The sequence below is a fragment of the Halichoeres trimaculatus genome, unplaced genomic scaffold (genome assembly GCF_033239565.1).
Source record: "Halichoeres trimaculatus isolate MK-OKI-2021-1 unplaced genomic scaffold, fHalTri1.1 fHalTri1_scaffold_15, whole genome shotgun sequence".
NCBI lineage: Eukaryota > Metazoa > Chordata > Actinopteri > Labriformes > Labridae > Halichoeres > Halichoeres trimaculatus.
The window spans coordinates 15,991,528-16,013,496 of record NW_027437193.1 but is presented as its reverse complement, the minus strand read 5'-3'; the positions used below and the strand labels follow the sequence as shown (position 1 = coordinate 16,013,496).

Sequence of the window (21,969 nt, the reverse complement as noted above, 5' to 3'; positions counted from 1 at the left end):
ACCCTAACCCTAACAGTAACCCTAAATCTAACCCTAACCCTAACAGTAACCCTAACCCTAACAGTAACCCTAACCCTAACTGTAACCCTTACCCTAACCCTAACCCGAACTGTAACCCTAACCCTAACAGTAACCCTAACCCTAACCCCAACTGTAACCCTAACCCTAACCCTAACCCTAACTGTAACCCTAACCCTAACTGTAACCCTAACCATAACCCTAACCCTAACCTTAACCGTAACCCTAACAGTAACCCAAACCCTAACCCTAACCCTAACCCTAACCCTAACAGTAACCCTAACCCTAACAGTAACCCTAACCCTAAGCCTAACAGTAACCCTAACCCTAACCCTAACCCTAACTGTAACCCTAACCCGAACCCTAACAGTAACCCTAACCCTAACAGTAACCCTAACCCTAACAGTAACCCCAACCCTAACCCTAACCCTAACCCTAACTGTAACCCTAACCCTACCTGTAACCCAAACCCTAAGCCTAACAGTAACCCTAACCCTTACCCTAACCCTAACAGTAACCCTAACCCTAACCCCAACCGTAACCCTAACAGTAACCCAAACCCTAACCCTAACCCTAACAGTAACCCTAACACTAACCCTAACCCCAACCCTAACAGTAACCCTAACCCTAACCCTAACTGTAACCCTAACCCTAACAGTTACCCTAACCCTAACTGTAACCCTAACCCTAACTGTTACCCTAACCCTAACCCTAACTGTAACAGTAACCCTAACCCTAACAGTTACCCTAACCCTAACTGTAACCCTAACCCTAACTGTAACCCTAACCCTAACTGTAACCCTAACCCTAACCCTAACAGTAACCCTAACCCTAACTGTAACCCTAACCCTAACAGTAACCCTAACCTTAACCCTAACAGTAACCCTAACCCTAACAGTAACCCTAACCCTAACCCTAACAGTAACCCAAACCGTAACCCTAACCCTAACCCTAACCCTAACAGTAACCCTAACACTAACCATAACCCTAACCCTAACAGTAACCCTAACCCTAATTCTAACTGTAACCCTAACCCTAACCCTTACACTAACAGTAACCCTAAATCTAACCCTAACCCTAACAGTTACCCCAACCCTAACTGTAACCCTAACCCTAACAGTAACCCTAACCCTAACCCTAACCCTAACTGTAACCCTAACCCGAACCCTAACAGTAACCCTAACCCTAACTGTAACCCTAACCCTAACAGTAACCCTAACCCTAACCCTAACAGTAACCCTAACCCTAACAGTAACCCTAACCCTAACTGTTACCCTTACCCTAACAGTAACCCTAACCCTAACAGTAACCCTAACCCTAACAGTAACCCTAACCCTAACAGTAACCCTAACCCTAACTGTTACCCTAACCCTAACAGTAACCCTAACCCTAACCCTAACAGTAACCCTTATCGAACAGTCACCCTAACCCTAACCCTAACAGTAACCCTAACCCTAACAGTCACCCTAACCCTAACCCTAACCTTAACTGTAACCCTAACGCTAACAGTAACCCTAACCCTAACTGTAACCCTAACCCTAACTGTAACCCTAACCCTAACAGTAACCCTAACCCTAACCCTAACCCTAACCCTAACCCTAACTGTAACCCTAACCCTAACCCTAACAGTAACCCTAACCCTAACCCTGTCGACTGCTTTTCCAATTCGGCAGGTACAACAGAGGGCCTGTCAGCCTGTTGTTTTAGCCTGTAATGTTACGGTAAACAAGCTTTGCTGTTTTCTAAACATTATTCACTCGGAGCTTCTGGCGCTGCTCTCAGTGACGAGGGAAAGTGTGGTGGTTTCTGTGGTGGCTCATTTTCATATGAAGGTCATTTATGAAAGTAATTTTTTGACCATGTTGAGGGCGTACTGGATGAGAGAACATAACAGCTGCAGCATTCGTCATCTTCTTAAAAATGACAGCAAGACAACTCAAGCTACATTTCAAAATGCTTTATATACAAGTTCCACATACAACATAAAGACTTAAACAATATAAGATTTATACACTTTGTACATCTGCTGACTACAAACCACTGACAGAAATAACAGAAGAGACATGGGGAGAGAGTCAAGCCATTTAACACACAGTTAAAAAAAAAAAAACGTTAAGAAATCAGCACAAACAACTCACCAGTATGTCAGCTCCAAAAAGTAACTGCAAACCAAACACTTTAAACACTTCCAGCAGTGGTTCATCATCTTTCAAATAGGTGAACAATTCATACAGACACAATTCATTCATGGTCACTTCTTCATGTGCCATAGTTTGAGATTTAAACCTCCCCCTCTGTTATTTTCTGTCACCCAAGACAAATTAAACCATAATCTGTAATCTGGATCTGAGTTAACGAGGCCATTTCTCATGTGTTCACTTTCACTGACGTGTGGGCTCCAAACATGAACATTTCATCTGCAGTAAGGCACAGTGACTGAAGAAACAACTGATTCAGAAACATGAGGGAAATGTGACATTGACACCTTGTTTTCTGGAGGACAACACAACTTTAACATTGTGCCCAAGTTTCACAAAGCAAAGGAGGACTGATGCATCCAGGGATGTCATCCACTCATATACACAACACAAAACAGAGAAATTCAGAGAAACGAGTAGCAGGAATCGTACTAATTAACAATAATCTGTAAATTGGCGGCTGGTTTATCAGAAGCCTTTTGTGGGTTAACTCTCAACATAATGATCTGATCTCAGGAGGGGCATTTTGTGCTGCAAAGCGCTCGATTAATGTGCCTGGGTGGAATGGAGACGCGTTGCTCAGTGGACGTCACGCCGAGCCTCCATTTGTCCACCAGAGGGAGCACTAGTCCATAAATTCCAGTAGCAGAGACATGACTGTTCACATCTGATGTTAGTTTCATCCTCCTGACCAGCAGCCAGCACGAGGAGAGGAGGAGACGAGAGAGGAGAGGAGAGGGGATGGAGACCTCTGAGGCTCCTTTGCACATGCAGGTGCTGCACCACAGAGTGAAGCTCAAATCTGATTGGACAGCAGGTGTGGTTGTTTGATTGGGTATGTAAGTTTCTGTTGCATATTGTGCTGTAGTATCTGGCTGATCAGTGGGGCGTGTCTAACTCCCCTCCTCATCCTCGTCATCTTCCTCACTGCTTGACTTCTTGTCGGGTACTCGGAAACACTCCACAAAGAAGTTGACCAGAGACTGACTGAGGTGCTGCTGGGTGCCCTCACTGTGCAGGAAGTGTCCCTCATCAGGGTAGATCTGTGTGACACAGAAGAGCAGATATAAAGAGACCTCCTCAACATATTTATTAAGGCTCAAGGCCAACTGCAGGGTCAGCAAAGACCTCTTAGAACGCTATGGATTATTTCTTTAGCTCCTTCAAACCAGGATCAAGTCCCTTCAATATGGTCCAAGAGCCACCAAAATTCAGCCATGGGTGAAATTTTATGCTTCCAGTTTTTTCAATGCAGATAGGGCTCCACAGCGCCCCCTAGACATCGAAAATCAGCCCATACATCCAGTCTAACCTATGTGCCTGATTTTTTTGTGTAACTATCGTGACAAGATATTCAAAAAGGTCTCTTGTCGATATGGTGAAACCTGAAGAGGAAGCCCAGAACTTTGAGTTAACTGTCGGGTTTTGATAATTTAAAGGGTAAGTATTTAAACAAACTCCACCCACAGTATTTTTTTTTATTCTTTGGATCATCTTCAAATTTAATCCATGTACCAGACACATTGACAATGAAAAGCTAATAAATGATTGTTCATACCTCAATGGGGCGTTACCACAAATGACGGCCAAAGTTGACAAATAAATCAGCTTCATTTAAACCTTAGGAAATCTCAAGTTCAGTGTTGGATCTGGACCAAAACCCACATACTCACACACACACACATGTTAAGTGTCACACCCTGAGTCCACCAATGCGGTTTTTATCACCTTAAACTATAGCGCCCCCTTGTATCAACAGGAAGTCGTATGCCTTACTGAATGAGTTTGATAGAGAAGTTATGGCCATTTCTAGTGGTCAATAGCAGTACTGCAGCTTACTGTAAGTTTACCCATGATTGAGATAGACCGAAATGGACTTTTTAGGACCTATACAGATACCGATTATTAGTAGTCAAGGAGGCCGATAACCGATAATTGAAGTTAATATTAATTTGCAGTCAAAGTGAAAATATTGGTGCAAAATTTTTGATCATTACAATTCAACACTTAACTGCATTCAAATGTCTTCAAGCATATGTTTATTAAACAGCTCCCAGGCTCAGCAGCATGTTTTATAAAGTTAAATGAAAACTTAAAAAAATAAACCGCTAAAGTTTTCTACAGCAAATAAAGTTTTCCAAAATTTTAATGTAAAAGCAATAAAACTGGACAGAATTGAGTTTGTGCTGTGTTTTAAAGGCATGTAAAGCAGTTGAATTATTTTTCTGTTTGGTTTGGTTGGTATGACTGATTTTAAATGTTTTGACCCTCTGGGGCTTCCATAGGGGTAGACCAGGAGAAATTCTGCGCAGAGAAGCATCAACAAGCAGCTCCTGAATATCTGCAGTTTAAAAGATTTCTTAGCATTTTTAAGAGGTAGAAAAATGTATTGAGTGTGAGAGAGAGACAGCGCTGCATGCGCACAGCTTTCACTGCTGATTGGCTGTTTCCTGAGCCATGGCAACGGCCGATTTAAAACCAATTCCAAACTGCGTTGTTTTGGCTCTGATGCAGCTGTCTGCAGTCACTTCTCAGTACCCAGCACTGTCCCATCCACAGTACAATCTAATTGTTTATATATCGGCAGTCGGATTAAAAAAAGGCTGATGCCGATTTACCCCAAAATGCCAAATATGGGCCCCGATAATTGGCCCTGCTGATTATCAGTCTATCCCTAGTACAGAGGCGCGGGCTAGTTTATCACTCATTGCAGCTTTGACTTCTTTCTTCTTTGTTTATTCTTTGACCACTGGGTTTTCACATTGCCACAGAACTGAAAATTCAGATTGCCTTAAAATGTGTTTTGTTGTAAAAAGCAACTTTAGCGGTTTTAAGGTAATTTGAGTTCATACATAACAAGTAGAGTGGAGATGACCCCAAACATGATGTAAGCGTACTCTTCATTTGACATCAGAACAAGCAGCTGTTGCGCATTTTTGACCTCATAAATAATAGTTGATGAAAAAAATCTCATTCCACCAGCTGTTTGCTTCTTATTCTATCATACAGCTGTTATTTAGCCCAGGGTTCTCTGCTCAACCTTACTTTTACCTCAGCATAGGCACAAAGTCCTAAAAAAAACTTTAAAGTCTTAAAGCAAAGAAGTAAATCTGAAATGCCAGTGCTTTAGTTCTTGAGATCTGTCTCTGTGACATTATTTTTAAACTTAACTCACACAGTTTTGTTTGTTTGTTGTATTCAGAATGGCCTCACACACAAAGCCCACTTTTTTTACCTTAAGCCAGAGCTAATTTAAGACTTCAGCAGCCTGAGGCATATTTATCTAGTGTGTATCTTGAAAACTGTTTTATTTACTGAGAAATTTCCAGAAAGTTTGATCTTTGGATTTCGTTCACATTCATCTGATCTAGACTCAGTTTGTCTCTTCTCAGGAGTCAAGAGACACAAAGCTCCACTGACACTAAAGGACTTGATGTTTCTGAATTACTGAGGTGAACTGAGGAGTGCAATATTAAACGCAGCAGGCGTGGGTTATATTTAGCAACATTTGCTCACCTGTAGAGTGTAATTGGCTTTCTCGCTGATTAAATGGTTGATGAATTTGGCTGAGTGCTGGAAGTGAACCTTTTCTGTGGTAGGAGAGAACACAGGATGAGACATCAGCGAAGTGATCAATGCTTCAGCATCTGATAGAAACTATAAGAACATGTAGAGATAAATGTGTCTGTTACCGTCAGCTGTTGGATGAATTATTAAATACTGCTTCTGCGTGAGCTGACCCGCTCTGTGTGCTAAATTTGCCATCTGAAAGAAAAAGAAACATCTTTGTATTTATTTTTTTACATGCTGGTGACAAATGTGGATTTCTGGACTGAAACACTTTAGCCTTACCGTATATACTCTGGAATCTGTCCTGGAGCCGAGGTAGCGTTCTGAAAACGCGGACGCTGCAGTTTCAGAGAGAGAGAGCAGAATTAGAAACATCATTCCCCCCTCAGGTGATGGTCCCTGAAATCTTTTTATGAAATATTATCTGTAAAGTTTTACCATAGAGCTCAAAATCTGTGATAGGAGAAACCGCTGTGCCGCATTTGAGCTCATCAAACTCTGAAGAGCTCAGCAGCATTGTAGCTAAATATCCTCCGTAAGCCTGAACAAGAGGAAGGGGACGGAGAGATCAGCTATATGTGAAGAAAAAAGATGTGAAATTTAAATCACAGGAACCCTCCTTTTGAGCTCTTCTTACCTTTCCGTAAACTCCCATCCGAGTTTTATCAACATACGGCTCTTTAGAGATCAACCTGAAAAGGAACAGGAGGTTAAAACCTGTGTTGGAGCAAAGGCTGCTCTTTGATGGTTAAAGCAGAGGTTTACCTGAGAGCCATGAGCTGGTCCCTCTCCTCCAGTTTGCCCAGTTTCCTCCTGACTTTATGGAGGAAGTTGGTTCCCTGGAAGCCGCTGCCGTGGCCGTCGAAACGGATGACGATGGTGCTGAAGCTGCTGACCAGGACTGTGGCCCAGTCCACCTGAAACTGCTCTGACACCATCTGTCCACCGGGTGTGCCGTCCCTGAGGAAACCACAGACAAAAACAAAGTCAAGTCAAACTTTATTTATATAGCAAGTTTTAAAACAACCACAGTTGACCAAAGTGCTGTACGAGTTTAAAAACAGAAAAGCACTCAGACCTCCGCCAAGCATTTTGTGATTGTCACCAGCACTTTAGTCCTACTTTAATGTTATACTCCCTATTAGTAGACTGTCTGCTACAATTTGGTGTTAGCTGCAGATTTGTACAATAATTTGTTACCTGACAGTGTTGAAAATAATGGTGACCCAGTACATATTTCATATTCAGGATCTTAGTCCAGAATATTGCCGGGATCTGGATCGTACTTTTACGTCTGTCAGAAATTATAGTGGCCTTGTCTTATAGTGTTTTGCAAAGCAATCCAACCATTTATCGTGGAGTTATATACACATATGGTAAAAACAGCCCTATCTAACCATGATAAAGAATCCTTTAAAAATAGCCGGGATCCAGACAGTGATCTGGATCGCCGCCAAAATTTAATAACTTCTTCCTTATCTCATTTTTAACATTTCCTGAAAAATTCATCAAGATCCGTTTGTTACTTTTTGAGTTATGTTGTTCACAGACAGACAAACAGACAAACTCTCCCAAAAACATAACCTCTTTGGCGGAGGTAATAAAAACACAATGAATAAAAACACAATCACTGAAAATAAATAGTTAATAAAAAAAATAATCTAAAGCAGCAGATAAGTACAAAAAACCCCCACAATAAATAGAACCAAAATAAAAAGTTGGATGTCGTGCTCAGCTGTACTTTAACGCTAATGCAAAAAGGTGTGTTTTAAGAAGTGATTTTAAGCTTTCAGTAGTCTGTGCGGTCCTTTAAATAGAAGCAGAGGAATTACATGACTTTTTTCTTTAAAACTGTTTAAAGTAATACCTAAGAGTCTCACAAACTAAGAGAGGAGGCAGATCAACTCCCTGTCCTGTTCTTTTACATTATAATCAGAGTAACTGTAGCAGCTTCTTTTAAGCATTAATTGATTAAAGCTGATGTATTTCTACTCACACCAGCAGCAGTAAGGGGTAATGTGCTGTGTCTATGAACCCAGCTGGCTTCAGGATCTCCATGGTCAGAGCTGCAGCAGATAAAACATCGTTAATGTGACTGTTATGATGTGCACAGGCTGTTCCACAGATTTTAATGAGCGTGCTAATCAAACACTGACACATACTGTAGTCGTCAATGACGATGGTCTTGTTCTCCACTTTGGGCATCTGCATGTTGTTGTAGGTGATGTTAACTCGGTCATTGGTCTCCACGTCAAACATCTCTGTAGAGGTGAAACAGGTGTTACAGCTTCTTACTTAAGACATGTTGGCTATGGAAAGAGGAATCAGACAACACTTACTCTGCCTGTCTTTGGTTTTATAGACAGCCACACTTGGTACATTCGGACCTGTGGAGGACAAAATCAGTCAGCAGGAGAGCAACAACAGATGTGAATTTGATAAGCAACATTTGGCATGTTACATGGTTCAGATAGCTCCATCTTATGTTTATCAAGCCGCAGAAACTGGATCCTTTTCTCCATATCATTGTGTCTCATCTTAAACAGCCTTCAGAAACAGTCCCTCAGCCAGCTCTGCAGTTAATAATCTAGCTCCATCCCATGAGGAAAGAGCTTATTATTTCACAATGGACTACTCTCCAAAGATCCAATTAATGAAGAAAGCCACCGGCACTTATCCTCTCTGGAGGTATCCCCTAAACAAATCAGCTTCCATAGAAACCACAATAACAATGTCAGAGAGTCTCTGAGGAGACGAAGAATACCTCGCCAGAAACACAACAGGACGCTTAACACAGAAATAGTTTAACACTGGGAGCAGACTTTTCTTTGATTTCTGCTTCGTTATGAGCCCTGAGCCTGACAAAGCTGTACTCTTTTTTAACAGAGCATGACCCTCTGCCTCCCGCCAGAACATCCTCATTCACCGGGATGTTAAACACTCTGAAAAAAGAGCCTCAGCTGAAATGAGAGGTCAAGGATACTCACCTTTGCAGTCGAGTAGGAAATAGTGCATGTTGTGGCTGAATGAGACATCCACGTAGCCGCAAACAAACTCACAAGACAGGCAGCAGCGGTTGAATGGAGGGATTGTGTCGGCACTGTGGGATAGTGCTCAGTGAGTATCATTGTAGAGGAGGAAAAAAAAAACAGAAGAGCTTAAAAAGAGTGGTTAAATCCTACCTGTACAAGTGCCGGCGTTTAGGGTCATCCTCTGTGCTCAGAAAGTATCTGTAAAAACAATTTTAATGAATCACTCAGCAGTGTTAACACGGTTCAAATGTTTGTGAATGAGAGCATTTAAATGTCTCACATGAGGTTCCTTTCATGGTTGTAGGCCAGGATTTTGGTGACGTCCCAGTCTCCAGAGGTCAGGGACTGAAGGATGTCTGTGCTTGTGTTGGGCTGGAAAATAAGCGAAGGATCAAACACTCTGTGACAAAAACATCAACGTTAACATCACAGGCGCAATTCTGCAATCACTCACCAAAGATGTCGACATGGAGATGTGGAAAAACTTCCCCCTCCCTCCCTGAGGGATCGCTCTGGTGAAGAAAAACTTGTGTCCATCCTGGGAGAAGAGCGGTGCTTCGTTCTGTGGAGGGGACACAAACATCTGCTCGTACATATCAAATTGCTTCCCTAAATGTGCCTGCAGAGGCTTTCAGATTTCCTGTTTCTACACATCTAAATTCAGACACAAGAGATCAAAATCACTTCACAATGAGGGAAGAAGTGTTGTTGGTTGTGTACCTGTCTGTGTAACCAGCTCTCGCTCTCATCTTCATGTTTCTGAAAACGATCCGACAGAAAAAAGTTTTCAGTGTGTATATATTTAGAAAAAGTGGCAAACTTAAATAAATGTAAAGATGATTTCTTTTAGGGAGTTATAGATTAATCTGCAGCAGCAGAATATTTAATGGGTCCGTTTTTGTCAACAAATAACATGCTCTAACGGCTAAAATACAACAGATGTGTCTGCAGTGCATCTCCATTCTGTGAAGGCAAACTGATCAAATAGGTTTTATTCAAATCGATGTGTCAACTCACACTGGATCTGTTCTGTTGCAGTGCGTCTGCGTGGCTGGTAAAACACAGCCGTCCTATCTTTGACAGACACAGAGCTGTGGTGCATATATTCAGCGTAGCAAAGATCGAGTGGGACAGGAAGTTATACCCGGAAACTACCTTAAAACACCCAGTGGCTTTTGAAATAAGACAGATTGTGTCAAGATCAGTTTGTATTTAGCTTGACTAGGATTATAAACAGACATAATGAGTGGAGCCCATAGACTGTAAAAAAATGAACGTCCGCTTGCTCGGCTCGAAGTGAGGTCTCCACAAAAACTGCTCCCCCTGGTGGCTGGCTGCAGTATAGGTTAAAAAATCGGGCTTTCCAGCCATTCCAGATAGGCTGTGGTCAAACTTTAAAAAATTATTACACCTCATAGAAATGTTTCTCACGTCAGATTGTTGTGGTGATTTGAAGATATTATTTGGCTGTCTTGTATTAAAGTCCTCTTTTTTTCTGAAAAGTTTCGTTTTCATTAGTTATACGAGGTTGAACAAGGTTTTACGTAACGTTTATCGATGATTGACAGCTGCCGTTCCCATGTATTTTTTTCGGGGATCGTAAAATATGTTGGGAAGTTGTGTCAAGAAGTGATGAGAGAAAGAAAAAACAAAATTATTATTTTTGTCACCCAGCTCCACTCAGGCTCTCCCAGAATCTCTCATCGTCGCTACTGCGCAGACTCTGGCTGCTAACTGCTACAATGGTGGCGCCTGTGATGGGGGTTTTTTGGCTTCAAAACCGTACAATGATAAATGGCGGAACCATGCTGTCCACTCTATACACAGTCTATGGTGGAGCCAGATCAGGAGTCAACAGGTTTGAGGTTTTACAGCCCAACATGATTCAAGAGGGACTTCTCAATGGAGTGGGAAGCACGGGAACTCCTCAGTCCGTGACTCCAGCTGTCTGTCAGTCATGCAGCTTGTCGGACTGAACACGCAGCCTGTGTAAGTTGGCAAACGCAGTCAAGATGCAGCGCAACAAAGTTGCACTGCGGACGTATCTGGTGTATTTCAGGCTTAAAACATCGTCTTGGTGTGTTTCAGTATCAGACTGTTATTGCTCTTTTTGGAGGATTTGTTGACAGTGAGAAAAACTTTCACAACATTCGTTTCACCTTAACACATACTCCCGTCGTTGCCTCACACAGAGTCAGGATGGAGTTGTTCTGAGCTCTGTTCAGCCAGTTGACAGCCAGTTTGGTGCTGGTGGCCCACTTCACCATGGTGATATAATATTCCCTCCTGGGAAACAAGAGAGTGAGAATACATCATCACCGCTGACGGCTCTCGTCTCCATCGCCTTAAGAAAATGCTCCAGGGCCACTTTTGGGACTTCATACATTATAAGTCACACTGTGGCTGTCACTCACCCTATCCGCGGGTCATCAGGTTTCTTCATCACCACAGTGTGCAGAGGACCGTTCAGACTCACCACTGACAGGTGCACCACAGGGTTTTCCTCCCCGGCCTGTGTGGGCCAACAGGAAATATGATAGGTGAGACTGGATTTCAGTTTGAGACAGTGACGTGTTGTCTTTCAGGTGTAATCAAAGTAATCGATCGGCCACAAGGGAGCAGCAGCAACAAGATGTGAACCCAGCACTTAAGAATCTACCTTTTTATTCAAAACAACAAATTTTTGTGTGTGCACTCTTCAAGTAGATCCTTGTGTAGCTACATGTTAATACTCTGGAGTAATTTCAGTGAATGAGAGTTACCCAAGCACATCTGAAAGACTGAACGCTATCTGGATATAATTCACAATGTTCTGCTATTTTTTATGACTCCGAAAATCTGGATTCAAAAGACTACATTCAGCAGTCATAGTCTTCATGGTAGTTAAAGATGCTAGGGTTAAGGTTAGGGTTAGGGGGATCTGTTTTAATTGCACTCCCTTGCCACCTAGTGGCCTGGAGTCTCCACACACTGTTGTTTATTACTTTAAGCGAGGCGTGTGTTTGTTTTGGAATTAAATTGAGATCGTATCTAAAGAAATTTTTCTTTGTTCAAGACAACTTTTTACTGGATACAACGCAATATAGCCTGAGCTAAAGGCTAATTAGCCGTTAGCTCGGGCTGTATCATTCTCCTGTTTAGCTTTCTTCTGCTCTTCTGTCCTTCTTCTGTTGGACAGTTAGGCTTTGGTGTCCACCATCGCGGCAAAATTAATCAAAGAAGTCGTTTTCAGTAGAGAAAAACACAGATCTCTGTGTTTTATCTTCCTCTGCCAGCTGGTGTTGTTATAGAGACCTAGACATGTCGTAAATCAATCTGGTCCAGGTCGACCCGAACTGGAAGCTGAGAAGTAGCAGTTAAAAATAACCTGTAACCAGCAATAATGGCGCTGATAGTCTCATTTTGATGTGTGGATTATGATCAGGTATATATATCCAGAAGGAAGCTTCTTTCAAGATTACTTTCAAACTCCTCACAGCCCCTTCAACTGTGAAACAAATGAATATCTTTTATAGTCGTGTTATTTTTTTAGTCATTTTTATTGTTCAAGAAGTTTTTGAAACTGCAAGAGCAAACAATCAACTGTATTTTCAATAAGTTAAGATACCTGATCATGAACTTTATGACAACTAAATGCTTAAACATGGAATACAGACTGAGGCTACACATTTACAGTTTTAAGAGCAATGAGATCATTTATTTGGATAGCTGTGTCCATGTGGCACCTGAAGCTATTCAAAGTTATTCCTCCTCCTTTAAGCTCCACTTTTGGTCTCCACCCATCAGATTATTTGGCTGCTAAATGCTCCGGTCAAAAACTGCTGTCCTATGAGCAGACTGTCAACAGCAGGGGATTACCCCATGTGGCCAAAAACTACACTACAAGCTCTACACTGTGTCATCACTTCACCATATCATGTGTCTGCAGATGTACCTTTGGATAATGATACTCCAAACTAGCAGGGTACGGCGCTCCTGTGAAAAAGGGGACTTCCATCTTGGGCACCAGTGTGTCATTGATGGTCATGTAGGCCAGACGCAGCCCGTCTGGGGACCACCAGTGGGCTATGTGGGTCTGCAAGATCTCCTCTGGAAAACAAAACAGCCAGACATGACTCATACATGAAACCACAGACAGGGTGACAATTTCAAAGAATTCTAAATAGCAACGGGTGCATCACATGACACTTTAAAAGTCAAATTCAAGAAAGTGTTTCTGTTTTATTTTCAGTGAAAAAATAAAAATGTCTGTTGGTTTTGATATGAGCAACATCCAATGGACAACTCCAAGAACATTTTTTATTTTCAAGATACTGAAAGTACAGAATGATGCCTAAATCACTCATAAAGAGTTCAATTCTGCCATCGGGAGTAGGACAGTTTTGAGTTAAACCAAGACATCCTGCCACAGATGTACTGTAATTTTACTCTGACTTGGAAGAGTAAAGTAATGTAGGACAAATGTGCACAGGCTTTTTCAGGCTCTGCTCACTCTCCTTTTTCATTTTTACCTTGTTTCCCTCAATGACTGATTTTCCTCCAGCAGGGGGCAGAAGAGCTCTGTGAAAAGCACTTCCTCTACACATACATATAGAATGATTCCATCAACAACTGTTGACTGATAAAAAAAAAAAACGGTCAGCTCAGCCTTGAAGAAGTCTTTGTGATCTTGTTATTCAAAATGAAAAGCCTGTGAAGGCACAGGCTGAGGCTCTGTCGTTGCAGGGTCAGGATTTGTATGGAGCTATCAGAGTTGAATTTTCAACATTTGATTGAGTTCCCACTCTAAGGCCAAATACATCTGTTGTCACTCCGCAGGAGTTTCAAGGACTGTGCAGATAGAATAACAAACAAAACAACTCCTTCTCCTCCAGCACATTACCTTTATCTTCCTGTTATTTCTTAAAGGTTAGAGCATTTAATAAGACTCCTGGTGATTTGAAAGGCTGTCTTTGTTGATATCTGTTTATTTCTTAAGCAGCAGCCCAGAACAATAAGGTGGTTGGGATGATTGCCTCCGCTAAATGACAGTCACTGCAAAGGTAAATACGCTCAAACATACAGTCTAACCTCCATTAACATGGGAGGGACACATGTTCACACTCACACACACAGCTGCATCCTCTGTACATCCTTGAACGACAAGGCTGAAAACCAGAATTGATGGCAGCAGTTCTCAGGCCCTGGATTAAAAATAATGACAATGACTTTGTGATATAAATCACAGCATGGGCTCAAAGTCACTTTCCGTTTAATAACACATATGAGTTTAAAACCTTTCATGCACAGAAGGAACTGTACATGAACCAGGTCTAGAAACGCTGCTCACTGAAAACTAGTCCCAAGAGCCACAAAAATGACCGTGGTACTACAAAGAGCCATATCACACACAGGGTCTTACAAACATACTTCCTCTCACACATAAACAAAATTACATAAAATGAAAATCAATACATTTCCAATTTTCAAAGCGAGATTTATTGTGTATGTTAATGTGTTTCAATTCGTACTAGAGAAGAGAAACTGAAACTTAAGTATCAATCTGTACACCCAAACCTTGATCAACACTGATCCCGACGTTTGCATCAGTATATCAATATTTTAGACTAATCGGCACACCACTACTCTTAACTATATATATATATATATATATTTATGAATGGATTGAAGAGCCGCACACTGAAAGGCGAAGAGCCACATGGGGCGTCCAAGCCGCAGGTTGGCCACCCTTGCTCTAGCATCAAATAGCAATCAAATATCTTTATCTGTGAGAAGTCATACACTTCAGCAAAACGATATCAAATCCTATACTGTGTGTATGGCAACAGAACAGCACAACAGTTGAAGAGTCCAAACTTGTTTGAAATGCACAACTGTTAGAGGCTCAGAGGCTGAATTTTAAGAGTTCTGTTGAACCTTGTAGGGAAATGATTGATCGCAGCAGAGTAACATTGAATAATAAAATGTGGGGATCCAAAAAACATCTGAGCCCCTTTTTTTCTTCTTCAGAACATCTGTCTCACCGTGTAGTGGTGGCGACATTCACTCTTCACAATTACACATTCACATTTATCCAAGGCTGCTGTTTCAAAGCAGCAGACGCTAAATACCTGAGAGACACAAGGCGGCCTCACCTTGAACCTCGTCTAAACAAGCAGCCAAACAAATCTCACCTGAACAATACAGCACACAGTGTACGCAGGGAAGCTACATGATCTGTTTCTGTGAGACAGTCTGTTATTCGCTGATAAATCCATGGCACATAGAGGGAACACATAGCAGGACAAATCTTTCTTCAGCATTGAAACTGGATTATTTCTCTCATGCCATGTTCTGTGTCTTCAACAAAGAAGTAATCCAATTAATGAAAAACCGATTAGAGCAGAGCCTGATGCGGATCATGCACTGAAACTGAATTTCTCTCATCATAACTGGCATTTTGTAATTACTTTATTCAATTATACCAGATATTTATACAAACCAACCCAGCGAATAACTCAGAAATGATAATTATTACAATCCCTGTGACAGAGGTCTTCACTTACCAAACAAGAGACCTATAAACCAAATCATCAACCAATGCCGAGTGGAGAAAATTGGTCTCAATCATGGCGGCGCATCTATAAACAAAGCCATATCCATGTGGAATATAATTGGAGTGTCTGTCTCTCATATGCATTAATCAGAAAATGTCTCATATTAAATTACAAGTGTGCTGGCTTTTGAACATCTGCCATGAGAGATTGCAGCACAGAAGACATGAATTAATTAAATTTCCTGAACACAACGACAAGCTATGGGAAGTCTGGAGGAGGAGGAGCGCTGAGACACAGCCAGCTGTGCTTTTCCAACACATTTCCATGCACAAACACCTGCTCACCTCGAAGTGACAGTGAGGGGACGCAGGTGTCATATGACTGGTTAAAAGCATATTCAGTTGGATGAATTCAATCACAGTTAGTGGACACCTCTGACCAAAAGTGCAAACAGGGTTTAAACATAAGCAAGAATTTAGACTGGAGGAAAACCTGATTTAGTGCGACAAAGTGCTTTTAGTTATTTTACCACAGGTGCTGCCATCTAGTGACAAAAGAAATGCATTTTTGTCCATATAGAATAATGTAGCCACAGCTAACCACAATCAAAAATCAACATCAACAATACAGTTTAACTTTCAACAACATTCATAAGTCAGCGCTAAACATTCACTAAGAGCTAGGTCTGAGACCTTCTGATTCATCCTGAGTGTTCCCTGAACAGATGAAGCTTCAAACATCTCTTACAAATAGAATCATGAACCATAAAGTAGAATTGTAGATCTAAAGTCTCTCAGGTTATTGTTTTGGTTTCTGTCCGTAGAAACTGAAAAACTACCTGCCTGGCACCAAACCGCAAGTGGACTAGTATACACCCCCTAAAACAGAGCTAGGCTAACTTTCCTGGATTAGATTTATGCATCTTATGGATGGCGTCACCAATTAGGGATGAACTGATCAAAAATTTTTGAAAAACCAATACCCAGGCTTTGGGTATCGACTGGTATGGATACAGATCTCATACCTGCATGCCCTACTGTGGGTTAAGACTGGTAATGTTTTGGGTAAAACACAAAAAAATGAGGGAACGACTGAAGTTGACACTTATTTCAACTACGTATTAAACTATTACTGATTTAAATAAGAGACAGACCGAAATTGATTTTTTGGGGCCGATACTGATCCTGGCTTTTAGTAGGCAAGGAGACCGATTACTGATATTTGGAGCAGATATTCAAAGTGAAAATATTGGTGTAAACATTTTTGATCGATATAAACTCCAACACTTTACTGCATTTAAATACCTTCAAGCATATGTTTATTAAACAGCTCCCAGGCCTAGCTACATATTTTATAAAGTGAAATGAAAAATGAAAAAAAATGAAAAGCTAAAGTTTTTTACAGTAAATAAAGTTTTCCAAAATTTCTATGTAACTGCAATAAAACTGGACAGATTTGAGTTTGTGCTGCCTTTTACAGGCATGTTATGCTGTTGAATTAATTTTCTGTTTGGTTTTACATGACTGATTTTAAACGACCATCTAGGGCTTCCATAAGGTAGACAGAGAAACTCTGGGCAGAGAAGCATCAGAGCCAAAACAACACAGTTTTGAATTGGCCGAAAAAAAAAAAAAGTCCGATGCCGATATGTCCCAAAATGCCAAATATCAGCCCCGATAATCAGCCGGGCCGATTATCGGTCTATCCCTTATTCAAACAGCTGTTTGGTTAAAATTTCAGAACTTACAGAAATGTCTATTCGATTGTAAAATTTAATACTACATAGACTAAATCATAGTTTCGCCTTGGCATCAACTTCAGACCGATCCTTTCCCCAGTGATTTCCGACCTGGCTTTGAGAGGCTGCATCTGGTCAGCCCCTGATATCGGGATCGGATGAGTACATCCCTATTACCAATGAAGCAAAACCTGTCACCAACAGACCTGCTCAACAAAAAACATGGAAGGGATTTCTTTATGCCCATAGATCACTGTGAGGTTGAAGACGCTGACTTCATGATAATAATAGCTCAACTAATCTTGACACAGATGCTCCCAGAGTCTGAGTGTAGACAAGAGAAGTAGACTCACATCATCAAACCTTTTTTCTCTATTCTGTAAGAAGAATGCAACACAAGTACAACAGTGAGCCAGACCCCTCTGCCTGTTTGATGATGTCCACGTCTGCTTCTCTCTTTTTTTGGGCTCAATAAAACCCTTTAGCAGGTGGTCACAGAAAGACTACAAGCGGATGATGTAATGACAATGCAATAAAGATAATCCAGCACATTTAGGACTCAGACTGTGAGCCTGACATCAGTGTCCCACCCTGCTAATACTCTAGTGGCTGGATGGGCGCTAATCCTTGGTTGAAAAATTCCCCTAAAAAGCCATTATGTTCGAGAAAGAATTAATTATTTTAGTTTCATGTCCGGGAAGTTTGACTAATTTGACAAACTATTTTTGATTTGGTCATCTCCAAATGTGAAAGACAATTCTCATCTGTATTTGATGTTTTGACAAAGTTCATGTTGGTGTCAGGTGCTCTTAGGAAGGCATTTCTGTGTTTTGTGTAGTTATCTTACCCTCATACAGCCAGTCAGCGAGGCCATTGAAGACGACTCCCTCCTTACCAGTGGCCACCAGGCGGATAGCTGGGCTCACCACTGTTGCTCTGTAGTAGATGTTGTTTTCAAAGATGAAAATCTAGAGAAAATAAAGATAGACAAAGTCACTCTACGTATCACAGTATGACCTCACATCTCAACTTTCTAATGAACTCGACCTGCACATAGACATAAGTAGTTTGAGCTTTTCCCCAAAACCATCTGAGGCATTTAATCAGGAGACTATCTTAATCCAGTATCATACCAATTGACACCTGAATGGTCATACAGGCTCAGTGAACGCCAGGTCTAAGCACAGCATTAACAGAATTAGCCAAATTACAGTGTGCAGCTGACTGAGGCCCTGCAGGTTCACATAGAAACAGGGAAAAGATAAAAATTTCTAAAGTCATGCACAAGCAGTGCTTTCACTCTTGACTTTATTTGGATATTTTGCTGTCTGCTGGAGCCAAGGTGATTTCTGGCCCGCAGGTTATACTGCTGATTCCAAATGGCATCCAAGGCCTCATCTGAAGGAATTAAGACACACTGCTGACAGAAAACTGTGCGACACTCCAAACCCCTCTGTCAATCTGCTAGTGTTTTCCCGCTAAGCTCAGTGCCAGTACGAGGGCGATCAATGTCAAATTGATTGGAATCTGAGGCTAAATCTGTGTGTTGTTGTAGTGGTACTGTCAATTGAAACCCCTCTGGTTAAAGCTAAGCCAAAAAATCTCCAGAACAAGAGTCAAAAAGGAAGAGAGAGATGCTTCCTTTTGCTCTGATCTATGGCTGCTGTTGAGAAAATCAAAGTTTTACATTGTGGGATCAACATCTGAGGAAAACAGATCAATGCGAGGCTGTGTAAAAGCAAAGGGAAGCTGCTGGTTGAAGGGTGTTGCAAACTGCCACGGGACATTAAAAAAATCATAGGTAGCTTTCAAAGTGTTGCATAAAATTTAACTGTCAGGATTAAGACTTTTATCAATTACACCTTAGCAACGTTTCTCTAAAACATGGATCCACAACTTTAGCCAAAGCATCATTAAAATGGAGACATAAAGCCTCCACATGACAGGCCCTCATGGTCTGCTTAGAAACTTGCTTTACTGTTAATTGACCTCTGAAACCTTGGATGAAGTTAAAAAAAAAGATGGCAAAGGGTGAAGTTTTTTAACTGATGACTTTTCAAAGTATTTAATTAATAGAAAATAAAAAGTAAGCAAAAGGCTTAAAAGGATGGAGAGATAAAGTGGAAGCATTAAAGAACAAAGCATAAAGTTCAGATAGTAGGGCTTCTATTTGTATCAGAGTTTTGCACACGTCCAAGTAGAGGTGGGGGATATATTGAATATACTCTCTGTTTTGCAGGTTGTTGCATATGAGGTGTATGGAAAGACTATAACATGACTATTGAGTACAAATTGTCACCTAAATGTTTTGCTTCTTTCATTCTCTGCTGCTCTGCTGGTGCTCCTCTCACAGCGAGCACTGCACTCCCCCGACAACCCAGAAAACTCTCCTGTGCAAACATGTTTTTGTATTAGGAAAAGAAGGAAAAAAAGTCACTTGCACATCTCATCAATTGTAGATTGTGGGTTGTGGTAAAATAATTACTAACAGAGTCCTTTCAACTTGACCAACAATATCCAGGTGGTTGATTTATAGGAGTGAAAGTAAAAAAAAAAATTAAACTATTACAGGAATAATCATGCTCAATCGTCAGTTCTGTGCCTCTATACATGTGTGTCAGTATCTGTGTCTGCCTCAAACCCCTTCCTCAGCCTGTATGTTGATGACTTGTTTTGTATCAGGATTTTTCTGGGTGGATAGTAAGTGTGGCACATCAGCCAATCACAGCACGTTCAGTGCCCAAATGACTTTGCGTGTTGTTTAGCGAGTGGAAGAAGCTATCTTGAGTGGCTACGGTAGTGGACGTAGCACGGACCATGAAAAACGCAACCTAAGTAAAATTAAAAACGCTAAACGGATACAACTTTTTTTGTTGACGAGGGTGAAGCATGGCTTGACTTTGACTTGCTTTCGGGCCCTTGGAGAGCAACTTGGGACCAAGAAAGACGCAAGCTGGCTTTCTGCTATCCAGGTATGTGTCAAATACTTGTGGTTTGCTGGTGCCAACATGCCAAGTCAGGTGCACGGCCCTCGAGTCTCTCCCACGTAAAAACGCGATGCTAAAGGTGGTTGTAAGGTAGGTGTGTTCACGTGATCACAGTCTGAGGCTGTGCGTGTGTGCTGCCACCAGCACTAACAAGTAACGAAAATTCCTGTAGACCCTACCTTTATGTACATGTTATTTCTAAAGTTTAATTGTATATAATTTGATATCATACGTTCGGCCAGTTAAATAAGGCTAAATGAAGTATTTTACTGGAACTGAAAATATGCAACTACTTAAAGTTTGGTTTGAAATGAAAGGTTCCTTAACTTAACATGATTGTGATTTTCCCCTAAATGCATGCACATTTCAAAAACTCAACTAAAGGGTCTGCTTGAAACTTTATGTTGGTTTCATTTCATGCATCAAAGGGTTGAATTTAACATTCATGTAGTGATTTAGAGGAGAACTCAGAATATTGAGATTTACCGCTAAAAATATTGAGATATTGGTTTTAGGCCATATCATGCAGCCCTATGTCGTAGTGGATCTTTGACGGCAAACTTTTCTTCGTTTCTGTTTTGTTATTATCTCACTTGTTGTTCTCCCCTCATCTTTGTGACATAATAATCTCTGTTTCCATCGTGCTTGTGTGTGAGTGTGTCTTTAGCCCCTGCCTCAGTGATTGCTTTGCCACAGTGGAGTAATTGCATGGAGCTTAATGAGGGAAGGATTCATCTTCCTTCTCCTCACACTGTACATCTGACGCTCCACTACACACAGCCACACAGCTGCCAACAGTCACACACACACCTCTCCTCTTTACGTGCTGATGAATGAGCAAGATAAATTGCTCCGATTCAGGAACAAAATCATTACATTCAAACACAGTGAGGAAGAAAAAAGGAAACATGTTCATTGTTGTCAGGTCGGACAACAAAGCGCAGGAGTTCAGTTCATTTTTCTCACATAACCTCTGCTGTTTATGAAATCAAACAGGGAGCCACAGCCACAGACAGCATAAGGAACAATCAGGTAGACTATCACCATATGCAAATTAAAACGCTTTCTTCCTTCAGCAGGCAGAGTCTCATCGCACTCTTGAAATGTTAATATTTTCTAACGCAGATGAATCTGTAATTCAAGCAAATGATACAATAAGAGCAATTATGGGGGAAGAGAAAGTAAAGGCTCGCTTATGAAACACAATGCTGTCTGTTGTCTGGGTAACAGAGCCCAAACAGAAACTGCTCAGAGTTACAAAAATTCAACAAAGACCAGGTGCAAGGATCAATTACACCGTGAAGCTCATTAGAAGATAAGGTTGCAAGGAGCAGGTACTGCCTAGCTGTTATGTTGCACAAATGAGAGACTGTGGCCCTCAAGCGGTCAGCATGGGTTCAAGTCCAATCTGCAGCATCCTTTGCTTCCTCCTATCGCTCCTGTCTCTCATCCTGTTTCCTACCCTGTCCACTGTCCTCTCCTCTCCAACTGGAGGCATAAGAGCCCTGAAATATTAATTAATTAATTAATTTTCTATTTGGTTTTACATGACTGATTTTAAATGACCATCTAGGGCTTCCATAGTGTAGAAAGGAAGAAATTCTATGCAGAGAAGCATCAGAGCCAAACCAACACAGTTTTGAATGAGTTTCATATTGGCCGTTGGATTAAAAAAAGGCCGATGCCGATATGCCAAATATCGGCCCTGATAATCCCTAATAATTACACAATACAGCTCTGAATTCATTAAAGAAGTAGACATATTTTAGACTACCTAGAGTGTACCTGCATTTTTAGCCAGCAGGGGGTGACCCAAGATGTGTCAAAAAGATATCTGATGCATGGTCCATAACCCTTTTTACTACCTGCTAAAGGCTAAATTTAACACTC

General features: G+C 41.2%; 1 protein-coding gene across 3 annotated transcripts in view; it reads right to left on the bottom strand.

Moving 5' to 3' along the window:
* Positions 1–1,979: 1,979 nt before the first annotated feature.
* The window catches only part of LOC141804169 (A-type potassium channel modulatory protein DPP6-like), a 138,743-nt gene continuing 118,753 nt past the window's right edge, over positions 1,980–21,969 (bottom strand). For all 3 annotated transcript variants that reach the window (XM_074688484.1, XM_074688483.1, XM_074688485.1), the window contains 19 exons: positions 17,940–18,060; positions 12,753–12,907; positions 11,233–11,330; positions 10,978–11,104; positions 9,539–9,577; positions 9,273–9,380; positions 9,099–9,190; positions 8,969–9,016; positions 8,774–8,886; positions 8,126–8,173; positions 7,949–8,047; positions 7,783–7,852; positions 6,552–6,746; positions 6,424–6,478; positions 6,225–6,327; positions 6,069–6,124; positions 5,909–5,981; positions 5,733–5,806; positions 1,980–3,259 (listed from right to left, as the gene is read on the bottom strand). In XM_074688484.1, the coding sequence (XP_074544585.1) occupies positions 3,110–3,259; positions 5,733–5,806; positions 5,909–5,981; positions 6,069–6,124; positions 6,225–6,327; positions 6,424–6,478; positions 6,552–6,746; positions 7,783–7,852; positions 7,949–8,047; positions 8,126–8,173; positions 8,774–8,886; positions 8,969–9,016; positions 9,099–9,190; positions 9,273–9,380; positions 9,539–9,577; positions 10,978–11,104; positions 11,233–11,330; positions 12,753–12,907; positions 17,940–18,060 (1,824 nt within the window). In that variant the 3' untranslated portion in view covers positions 1,980–3,109. The remainder of the gene's footprint in view (positions 3,260–5,732; positions 5,807–5,908; positions 5,982–6,068; positions 6,125–6,224; positions 6,328–6,423; positions 6,479–6,551; positions 6,747–7,782; positions 7,853–7,948; positions 8,048–8,125; positions 8,174–8,773; positions 8,887–8,968; positions 9,017–9,098; positions 9,191–9,272; positions 9,381–9,538; positions 9,578–10,977; positions 11,105–11,232; positions 11,331–12,752; positions 12,908–17,939; positions 18,061–21,969) is intronic.